An 11,074-nucleotide genomic window follows, 5' to 3' on the forward strand; every position below is an offset into this window, starting at 1 on the left:
TATATAGCTGGAGTATAGTTTACAGTCATCAAACTAATGTTGTTTACGATTAAAATGTTCATTCTGGGTGATCCAAGAAAGTTTTTGAGTATTTATAAAGCAGGCGCTTTGATTCTGAATCCGAAATTAGACCGCCGTATGCTACATAGAAGAGTCGATTAATCGCGAGGACGTATTTGCGTTCCAAAGCTGATACTTTCAGGAAAAGAATTACAATAAACAAGCTTTCAGATCATATAGTTTTAGTGAAAATAAAATATATACCAGGTGATGATTTAGGGCATTCAACTTAGGCTAAAATTTGCTTCGCGTCGTAGCTGCTTGAAATGCCATCGAAAAAAAATCCCAAAAAGCGAGAAAAAAATATTTTCCCAAAAATATTATTTATCCCTTTTGGAGTCTGATAGTTAGTTAAAATGTTGAAAAAGTATCAGATCGATAGGAGTATTTTTGAACGAGTGAGGCCTTCTTAAATATGGGTAATATTTTGGGCTGTTCACACCGGTCCAGAGCGAACCGGAAGTCGAGTTTTAGATTTTCGTAAAATTCGCCAAAATAAAAAAGCGCTCGAAGTTTTAAACTGGATTTTTTAAAAGAGCTTACCAAAGGTTGTCTTCTGACAAAATATGAGAAATTTGAAAATTCCTTCGCTGTCCCGCCATTCTCGACCGTTACGGACAGCCACTCTTAAGATCTATCATCAAGTACGCAAGAACATTTGCAGCCCAACTCAATGTGGACATAACGTATAATGCCGAAAGCAATAAATATATCTTAACCTCCAACGACACAGTTATAGAAGTGAATAACTGTCAACCTAAAAGCATCAAGTCCATCGTAAAGAACGAATTAGTGAGAAAGTACGAACTCGAAGTTGAACAGCAACCCTGGGTTGGGCAATTCATGGCTAAACAGTGGAAAAACAAAGACCTGCACAAAGAATGGTGTGACATCTCAAAAGTCTGGAAAAACATTCCAACTGTTGTACAGTATTCACACAAGTATTATTCAACAACTATTGCCAACTAAAGTCTATAAGGCAAAGAAACTGAAAGGTGAAGAAGAAGATCTGAAATGTCGGCTTTGCCAATCTGGAGATGAGAGTATTGCACACATCATGTGCAAATGCTCGGCCATAGCCCAATCGCTCTACACATCAAGACATGATCACACGATTAGACCTGCGTATCACGCGATACTTAAGAAGTTTGAACTTTCTGATGATAAAGACAACGTAACACCTTGGCACAAAGAACTACCCCCAAAGAGCACTGTCGAAAATGATGAAGCAAAAGTACTGTGGAATATCCCTATCTACCAAGACAGCCCTCCAAAAGTTAATTATATTTGAAGGAACAGTCTGTAATGTAGGAGAGATACTTCATAGGGATAAAAATAAAACTGTTAAATATACTGACTTAAGATCTAGTCTTAAAAGAATGTACCCTGGATATAAAGTAACGCAAGTCAACATAGTATTTGATTTTCTATCTGGGTATCACACGGATTTGATTAGTAAACTGGCTGATGTAGGCCTCACTGATGGTCTAAAAAATGTAAGAAAGTGTCAGAAATGGGTTATTTCACAGAACTGTGAGATTGTGAAACGTCTGTACAATTGTTAAATTTGTATACACCTTTGTAAAACCAGTCATGCAGATAATTTGCTTAGACTATTCATGCCCGCAATATTCTGTATTCATGTAGCAAAAATGTCTGAAGTTGAAATAAACATATGATAATAATAATAATAATTATTATTATTATTATCATTATTTATACATTCAATATAAACTAAAAAGAGAAGCAGAGTCATGTTTGTTAGTTTAATTAAAATTCCCTGAACAAAACGTAAATAACCATTGTCGTAATAACCAATTTAACCACATATTGAGGCGTTATAGCCAAGCCATGCACAAAAGGTCTTGCCTCTTCCACAGAAGGTACCAGTCCATCCCGATTTACACTTGCATGTGTCTGGTGCTACACATTCTCCACCATTGGGACCACAACCAAGAGAACAAGTTGCTATAAATTGAGGAAAATATTTATTTAACATGTTTTGGTGTGTGTGTTTAGTATGGTGTGCTCTGGTATTTTCTGGTGGTGTTGTGGTGTGGTGTAGATAGCATGGTAGTTTGGGATTTGATAATGTGTCATGTGTTGTTGCAAGGTTGTTAAATGTTGTTGTTACAAATGTACCCTATATGCTTCGTCTCTATTAAAGACCTATAGTAGCTAAAAGGAATGTAGGAATTGAATACTATCATTTTGATCGTAACACTTCAAAGCCTGCAGAAAACCACACCCAGTGATGCCAAAAAATGCCACACCATATCACACGCCACTAGACCATACCGTACCATAAAATATCATATCATATCATATCATATCATATCATATCATAACATACCATTCCATACTATACCGTACCGTACCGTACCGTACCGTACCGTACCGTACCGTACCGTAACCTACCATACCTTATATCATATCATACCATACCATTCCACACCATACCACACCACCATAAAATACCATACTATACTAAACTGGACCACACAATATCATACCACACCTCACCACACATATTTGATGGACTGCTCAAAGTTATTTTAAGGTGCTGTAAAACACACAAAAACTTTGGCCTCAAAAATATATAATAAGCTGAAGGAGAGCTTCTGGTATTTCTTTTTTGTTTGTTTGTTTGTTTTTTTAACTATAGCGGACTAACTTTATTATACTTACGTTGGTCACAAACTTTTTTGCCATCAATGGTCGTGTTCGACCTCCATCCAGGACAGCAGTACAACTGAATCACTGGCTCTGTTCCAGTTCGAATGACATATAGAGTTTTTGTTGCTTTTCTAATCCGAAGTAACAACAACGAAATATAGTGGATTAATGGATAGAAGCTTTACGAAAATTATCAAGTGCTCCGGTAGATTCAGGATTATGAGAGAGAGAGATTTACAAAAATTTACAAAATCACTCATCACCCTGACTGTCTTTATCACCATTACGATCATCATCATCTTCATCGGCATCATCATCATCAGAATCCTTCTGATAAATTAAAATTCATACTGTATTTCATAGGTATATTATGATGTGCAAGTAGTATAGGGGATGGGGGTTCCAGCGCAACGACCACCGGAGGATTACCCGTCTAAAGTGAATTCCTCGATTCGTACCGCGATTACCCGCATCCCGTGTCTATGTAGTTAAATATGTTAGTCTATATATGGAGTGCGAAGATTGTAAGAGAACTTTTAAGAAAGAAGTGGACTTAAAGAAGCATTTGAAGATGAAGACGAAATGTATGAGCAGCTATGATTGTGGATGTGGTAAGAAGTTTGAGACTAAGGTTAAATTGTTTTGGCATTGTCAGGATTGTGAGTATGACTACGACGATCTGAAAAGGGTCTGGAATTAGGTATAAGATATTTCCTATTATATAGATGGAATCCCAAAGCAATTTCGAAACGGTGTCAATACCCAGTAACGGTGAGATTGACGTTAGACAGTTTTGGCGGCAGTCAGAAAGGAAGGTCAAGAGAACGCTTCGAAAAGGTATAGAAGAATTAGGAGCCCTGAAAGCAAGCATAATGGTAGAAGTGAGTCTATCAAAAGACGAGGTAATGACGACAGCAATGTTGCGATCGAAGTCGTTAGTGATATTAGAGTCCACGAATCTGGATAGGTCACTCAGCGAAGCCTTAGAAGCAATAATGGAGTCGCTGTTTAACTACACGAAAGAAGGATCAGGTTGGACAGTGGAGGAGGTAGAAGGTATGGAGGTTAGCATGGCAAGGTACGTGCCAATACGAGGAGGAAGTTACGTGCCCCTACCAACGTGGGTAGAAAGGAAGAAAGCCATAGTCAACGTAAAAAATGATGACAACAGATGCTTTATGTGGGCAATACGATCCGCACTGTATCCAGTAGATAAGGATCCATGTAGACCAAGCAAGTACCCAACAGATGATTTGGAGTGGGATGGCGTAGAGTTCCCAATGCAGTTGATAGACATACCGATATTCGAGCAGGAAAATGACCTAGCCATTAACGTTTACGGAGCAAGAGACCAAACGATAGTGCCACTAGTGCTGTGAAAGAGTAAAGGAGAACGAATACACCTTTTCTACCACGGCGGACATTATTCGTGGGTCAAACATGTTAGCAGACTATTTTACAGACACACCAAACACAAAGGCAAGAAATACTTCTGCGACTGTTGTTTGTTATCCTTTACCAGCGTTAAAGCTCTAAAGGATCACGACGAAATATGTCGCGGAGTCGAAGAAGTGGCGCAACGGATCCAGATGCCCACAGATAAGAACCTATCGTACTCAGACCATCAAAAGCAGATGCAGGTGCCTTACGTGATATATGCAGACTTTGAAGCGTTGATAACTAAGGAAGAGCAGAAAAGTGGTGCCACGAATAAGGTGGGATTGCACGAGATCTGCTCCTTTGGTTACGTAGTAGTCAGATCAGATGGTAAGGCCGACCCTCCTGTGATTTACCGAGGTAAGAACGCAGCTAATGAGTTTCTAGAAGCATTGCGAGAAGAGGAGGAAGAGATAAGAGAACAATTAAGACACCCAAAGAAGATGGTATTTACCAAAGAGAACCAGGAGGCTTTTACCAAGGCAAAGAAATGCCACATTTGCCAACATACGAAAATAAGTGGTCTATGATTTTCTTCTTTACTTCGTTGTCTAAATATACCGGGTGTAAACCTTGGATATGACTCATCCAGTCCCTAAAGTATTTTATTCTCTTATAAGGTGTTTTCTTACGACCTCCATTGGCGTAATACTGCTCTCTGGTAGCATTCGGTACGGCATTACGAATATTCTTACCACACTCGTAACACTGTGCTGACGTGTCGTCTTCTATTTGCATTTTCTTACCACAACAAATATACTTATTTGGCTTAGTAGGTACAAACTTAGGTTTCAAGCACTTTACACAGAAGTCATAAACAAACTCTTTACAATCTTCGCACTCCATATATAGACTAACATATTTAACTACATAGACACGGGATGCGGGTAATCGCGGTACGAATCGAGGAATTCACTTTAGACGGGTAATCCTCCGTTGGTCGTTGCGCTGGAACCCCCATCCCCTATACTACTTGTGCAACACATGACGGGATAGACCCCGGTTTTCCCCTGATCTCGAGGTTGTACGTGTTGAATACCTCACCTTCTTACATTGCAACGACTCCAACCAAAAAGTCCACATGAGGTTTCCCTTGTTTCCATGAAATGGGTAACTTCCGGCATCGGAGGGTAAGTAAAACTTTCATAACTTGTGTTTTGGCAAACATTTCCTCTATGCATAATTAGAACCAAGACAAATATTAACATAATAAACAACGAATAATAAATAATAATAATACCTTTACTTTATATAGCGTCAATTCTACAAGATTCAACAACCCTTTACAGACTTTAAGCTTAAATTACACAACAGTAATACAATAATGAATAAAAATGAATAAATAATAGATTCATAGAATTTACTCGTAATGATAAGTAGCTGAGGTGGTTATTGTACGCTTGCCAAGATGGTTCTGTTTAGCTTGTAAAAGGATGTAAATATGAGCAAAAATTTGAAGAAATCTGGAGAGTTTACAAAACGTCGCCTCCATGCTGGCGCTCCCATGGGTAAAAATGTCTTTTCATTTGGTCCTGATCGGCATAGCTTTAGCAACAATTTTTTTAGCAATTTCCGTGATATTTTAATATTTGAATTAATGTTTTTATACAACTTGAAAAATCAATATAAAACAACGAAAGCAATAGTAAAGGCCCTGCTGAATTGGTCTTTGTTCGGTATCCCCTTGAGAAAAGAGACTTATAGAGCCTTTAGATTGCGATTATTTCGCGTGGATTTCAAGTCAATTGAAAATTTATGTAAATAAAACTATTATTTTTTAACAACGATTTCATATTGTAGTCCAAATGATTTGAATCCCATTGCCTCATCTATTAAGTGGTTACTTGTGCTTCGTAACATTTACTCGCCCATTGTCTACAATGAATAAACTCATGCATACACACCCATAGCTACTAAGTTAACTTCATACCCTTTGAGGTAGAACATATCGGGGTTTAGCACCTTCTGGGAGTAGACAAGAACCAAAGTGAGCAGTAGAATTAAAAACTGAAAACTCCAATTCTTGAACATCTTTCCTTAAAAAAACAGCTACAAATAAAATCTAAAGCCCAGTTTGCAAGGATGACATTATTAGTTCAAGTCTACTAAATTACGGGCCTCAAAGCGAGCCTGGCGTTTTGGGTGACTCGTAGAATTATTATTATCTTTTTTTTCAAGCTTCTAATGTTACTGGTGCACATGTAACAAAAACCTTGTTTGCTTTCTAATATTGGGATCAAAACAGGAACAACATTCCAAGCAACATCTAATCCTTCTACCGAAATATCGATATCGGCTCTCCGACTTATTTTAGTATTTATTTTGATTCATTCACACTGTGTGAGATCTAAGGCTAGTTGGCTTTTATAAAGAACATTTACAAGGAAAATTCATTTTTGAGTGACAAAAGTTCGCACAAAGCAATTAGAATTCACTAAAGACATGGAAACGTCCCTCCAGCCACAAGTAAAAAGGTTGTTTATTTCCCCACAGTCCACCGATATGTTCCAACTTGCCTGAACCATGAATCAAAGTTCAAGTGGATTCAAAGCGAGTATCCTTTAAAAGCTCTATTAAGCCATATCGAGTTTTTCGTGTTGTCGGCCTTACAGTACATATGAAATCATATTCTAGCATTGCAAATTGCTTGGTGTTACATTTACATACAAGACGCATGAATCAGTCCCCGTTCCTTCTCTGCAATGTTAATCCATATAGACGATGACATAATAACTCCTCAAAAATGGATAGTAAACTTTGCAGGTAGCTAGAAAATAATTGAGAAAACATTACAGTCTGGCCACTGGCCATCATTGAGGATCATCACGTTATTTTGGTATGAGAAAACAAGACAGAACAAAACAAGGAAGCACATTCCTGATAATTTTGACCTTTAACATGATATCTAAATTACATTATTATTAGCTCCTCCACTTAGTACCCAATTGACTGAAAATAACATTTTCACTCTTATCAGATCTCATTTGCCACTGAAAATCCTCATCTGTTGCATAGAGTTAAGGCATATAACTAGTGAAATACTAAGTGTATTAGTAAATATCTATTTCACAATGAAATAGCTGCAGGATAAGGCGGTAACTTGCCAGGCCTGAGTTATTTTGCCCTTTTTGCTAAAGCACGAAACGTGACGGTTGCTTTACAAAATGAAATACAATCTTATCGCTGACCTTAATAAAAGTGCAAACCATCTCTCGGAAAACACCTTAATATAAGTTTTGTGTGACTGTTTTTGTTTGTTTGTTTGTTTGTTGTTGTTGTCGTCGTTGTTGTTGTCGTTGTAGTTGCTGTTGCTTTTGGTATCGGTTTGTTTTGGTGTTTGCTGAAGAAAACAAACTGGGTGCGTCAACACCCCGTTGTTCCAGCCTTGAAATACCTATCATGTTTGCAATTTTATCCGATATTGAACTTACATATAACTCCTCATCTCGACACTTCATTCGTGAAAGTTCAGCAAAAGTTGGATAAGATACCATGACATGTAACACTATATTATTGTTTTTTAATAACAATCTTTATTTTCTCAATTTTTTTGTTTATAACATGTGTAGTTTAAATGTCCAGATATACATCATTAAAACATGCATTATAAACACCATAGACAATCACGCTATGATAAAACGATTAATAGGGACATGCCGGGTTGAAAAATAGCTCAGAAAAATTGATTCTATGCTTCTAACGTTAAATGTGCCAACCCAATGTTTATCTAAAAATGTATGTTCGACATGCCATTACAGTTTAATAAGGGCTTTCACTGACTAGATTAGGTTGTGATAATTTCTTAGATATCCCCCACCCTCAGCTATTTTTTTAATGTATAACATGCTGATTTTAGTTGTCAGTATTAAAACTGCTTGATAATTCTTGTCTTCCTTTAGGGTATATTTCCAATTTCTTCCGGCGTAATTCAATGAATCTTCCAAGGATAGTTTTACGGTGTGTTCACTGAAAAACGAAATATATTTAGTGCATTAACTAACCAGGTCAAAATATGTGAAAACTCGAATACTAATAAAATGCAAGATAATATGTATGATTGCTGACTTGACTTCCATCCTCCGTGTCGATCGTTTTAATATTATGTACGGAGATTTGGTCTTGACTTCTCTTCGGCTCTCTTTTATAGCAACCAATTTATGCGGTTCACGATTATCAGGAAGACTTGCGTTCTAGAATATCAATCTTGATAAGATTTATCGTGTTGGTAGGTTACCTTTATATATATGGTAGACACTTCCTACGGTCTGGTGCCATGCGGTAGCCACGATTACAACGACAACGATACGAACCGTAGAAATTTAGACATCTGTGCTCACATCCACCGTTGTTGTCTGCACATTCGTTTAAATCTGACGTGGAACGATCATTATAGATAGTACATTGATTAGTTGTATACATTTATTCTTCAATCTATCCATTCATCCCATGCACCCCTCATTCAATCCTTCCATCCATACTCCCACCATTTGTTTGACCCCATTGATTTTTCATTTGTAAATCATTCAATTTGTGCATTACCCTTGCAAGTACTGGTCTTCTTGTCGTACTTGAATCCTTTAAAGCATGGACATTCATAGCTTCCTGGCTTGTTGATGCACTTGTGTGGACAGTCGTTAGTAATGCTGGACAGACATTCGTCTACATCTATCAATACAGAAGCAGACCGATGAATTTAGGTCAAAGCATATAGCGTAGCTAAAGGAAAAAGTCACTAACCAGTGCAGGTGTTAGGCCCGTTTAATTGGTACCCTTTAGGACAGACGCATTTGAAGTTACCAATAGTGTTCACACAAGTTGCATTGCATTGTGGAACGCTGTTAGCGCAGAGACAACGTGGCTGTGGTGCCTGGCATTCATTGATATCTGTTTGATAATGATAAGGAAATAGCATTATTAGCATGGACATTTTTAAACGGTGTGGCTAGAGTATTATGCCATACCTTTACATTTGGTTTTGTCCGTAGCATCAGTGATGTATCCTCTTGTACAGCCACACGTATGTGAACCTGGAGTGTTGAGACATTCTTGTTGACAGCCGCCATTGTTCTTGTCACATTCGTTGACGTCTTCATAAGAAAGTCAAGCAAAGAATTGAAATATTAAGTTCCTTTCAAGAATTACGGGCCTAGAGTGTTCTTACATTCTAAATATAAAAGAATTTGCTTCAATACGATATCAAACGATTTATTTATGACAGAATAACAGAGAACTTTAAGCATTTTTTGTTTGTTCTTTTTTTTTTTTACCAATATAACGAACCACGCCTTACCTTGGCTACACGTGAAGCCTATCCAACCTCGATCACAGGCACAAGTATCAGCTGCCACACACTTGCCGTGTTTACATCCATGGACGCATATTGCTTATCCATATAAAAAAAGAAAAGTATGTAAAGGAACTACCACTTGAATGCCCAATGCGTAAAGTCCCACTTGAATGCCCAATGCGTAAAGTCTCTCAATGTATAAACTTACGTTTCAAGCATTCTGTATCGTTTTGGTTGATCTTCTTCCATCCATAACAGCAGCGTAATGAATACCCGTGGAGCTTTTGGGGAAATACTTTTTCTATTTCCTCTATCTCTGTTCTAGAACCAACAAAAAGTCAAACTCTGAGACATTTCCAGTGCTTCACTCAGGTCATAAAAACATATTCTATATACTTAAACACCTACTTGTATTTGGTGCAATTTTTAACAAGTACTTTCGATATCACTATAATCATTGGAATCAAATGATAGCATGGGACGGCGTAAGACACTTTCTTCTTGACTTTTTCTCGAAATGTGACGTTTTTGGTTTTGGAAGTGGGATCTTGGCAAATATTGGAACTAATAAAAGGCAAATGTTTGATTAGTAAACTTGCATATTAATATATTGACTTGACCTACTTGAGTTTATTGTGCACATGAATTACTGAAAGTCACGCTTAATAGTAAAATTAAAGGAGAAAATAAAAAAATAGAGATTACAAATGTGAATTAATTATACAGTGGTGTATAAAGTAGCTAGTATAAATTTTCGAGTTAATAATATCTAGTTTCTTTATCTAGTCTTTAGGCAGACTTTTTAGTGCTTACCCATTGATATTCAAACCATTTTCTTCGATAAAATCAGGATACGCAACAGTCTTAAAATCCCAAAACGCAACCACCAAAATACAAACAAAAACTACGTGACTGAGAGCCATTGTTCCGAACAACCCACAAGCTTCAGCCACTGTTAAGACCAGTTCTTAATGCAGCGGTCATATTTATGTGGGGTATAGTTTCAATTTCATTTTAAAAATAGTTCTTACAACACTGTGTCCTGACCGTAGGTAATTGATACTACGGTATACATATCGCTTTGTGATAAGGCATGTTTCAAGCTTTAGGTTGATCTGTCTTTAGCAAGGTTAAAATATTATTCTATTCTACTATTATTTATCATCCTGCTATCTCATAAGTACTCTATCTTATACTATGTTCCCTGGTTTTAAGAATTTAGACAAAAACTCCGAATTTTATTTCTTCGAGTTAATATCACTTGTATAATTAGCTAGCTCGTGCGTTTTTGTTTTTATTTTCGGTAATTTCCAGCTCTGATAATGGACGACACGTCCTAAAGCTCGGTAAAATATACATGCAATAGAGCTTAAACGCTCTCTTGTTACATGGTCAAAAACGAAGTCGATAAAAAATTTTCATAGACGCTAAAACATTTATTTTAACAGTTACTTTTTGGGCGAATAAGGGTCTGTTGTGAAGTACTTATGGAGCAATTAAGACACTTGAGGGCATTGCATACGTTACAGAGTAAGTTAAGGAGCTTCTCCACAAGTCTGTACACGTCTTTCCTTGTCGAGGAACTAAATACCGATCACTCATTTGGAGATCTGG

At 37.2% G+C, this 11,074-nt stretch overlaps 2 protein-coding genes across 3 annotated transcripts; both read right to left on the minus strand.

Annotated features, from left to right (window-relative positions):
* Nucleotides 1-1,812: 1,812 nt before the first annotated feature.
* Nucleotides 1,813-7,321, minus strand: LOC148905875 (multiple epidermal growth factor-like domains protein 10). The gene is made up of 4 exons (XM_089038819.1): nt 6,104-7,321; nt 5,218-5,346; nt 2,749-2,867; nt 1,813-2,028 (listed from the first exon to the last, which is right to left on the minus strand). The coding sequence occupies exons 1-4, from the start codon at nt 6,202-6,204 to the stop codon at nt 1,880-1,882; spliced, it is 498 nt and encodes a 165-aa protein (XP_088894945.1). The 5' UTR covers nt 6,205-7,321; the 3' UTR covers nt 1,813-1,879.
* Nucleotides 7,322-7,913: 592 nt separating this feature from the next.
* Nucleotides 7,914-10,436, minus strand: LOC116298791 (uncharacterized). Of its 2 annotated transcripts, none has more exons than XM_031707345.2 (9): nt 10,274-10,436; nt 9,869-10,024; nt 9,669-9,787; nt 9,464-9,556; nt 9,135-9,260; nt 8,911-9,057; nt 8,713-8,838; nt 8,408-8,543; nt 7,914-8,139 (listed from the first exon to the last, which is right to left on the minus strand). In XM_031707345.2, exons 1-8 carry the CDS (start codon nt 10,381-10,383, stop codon nt 8,410-8,412), a joined length of 1,011 nt encoding a protein of 336 aa, XP_031563205.1. In that variant the 5' UTR covers nt 10,384-10,436; the 3' UTR covers nt 7,914-8,139; nt 8,408-8,409. The 2 variants fall into 2 exon arrangements, with proteins under 2 accessions (XP_031563205.1, XP_031563206.1); XM_031707346.2 differs by having other exon boundaries at nt 9,669-9,781; nt 10,274-10,435.
* Between the last annotated feature and the right edge of the window lie 638 nt (nt 10,437-11,074).

This window comes from Actinia tenebrosa, unplaced genomic scaffold, assembly GCF_029948245.1.
Source record: "Actinia tenebrosa isolate PJP-AT-01 unplaced genomic scaffold, QUT_ActTen_1.0 PGA_scaffold6__47_contigs__length_16458017, whole genome shotgun sequence".
Classification (NCBI taxonomy): domain Eukaryota; kingdom Metazoa; phylum Cnidaria; class Anthozoa; order Actiniaria; family Actiniidae; genus Actinia; species Actinia tenebrosa.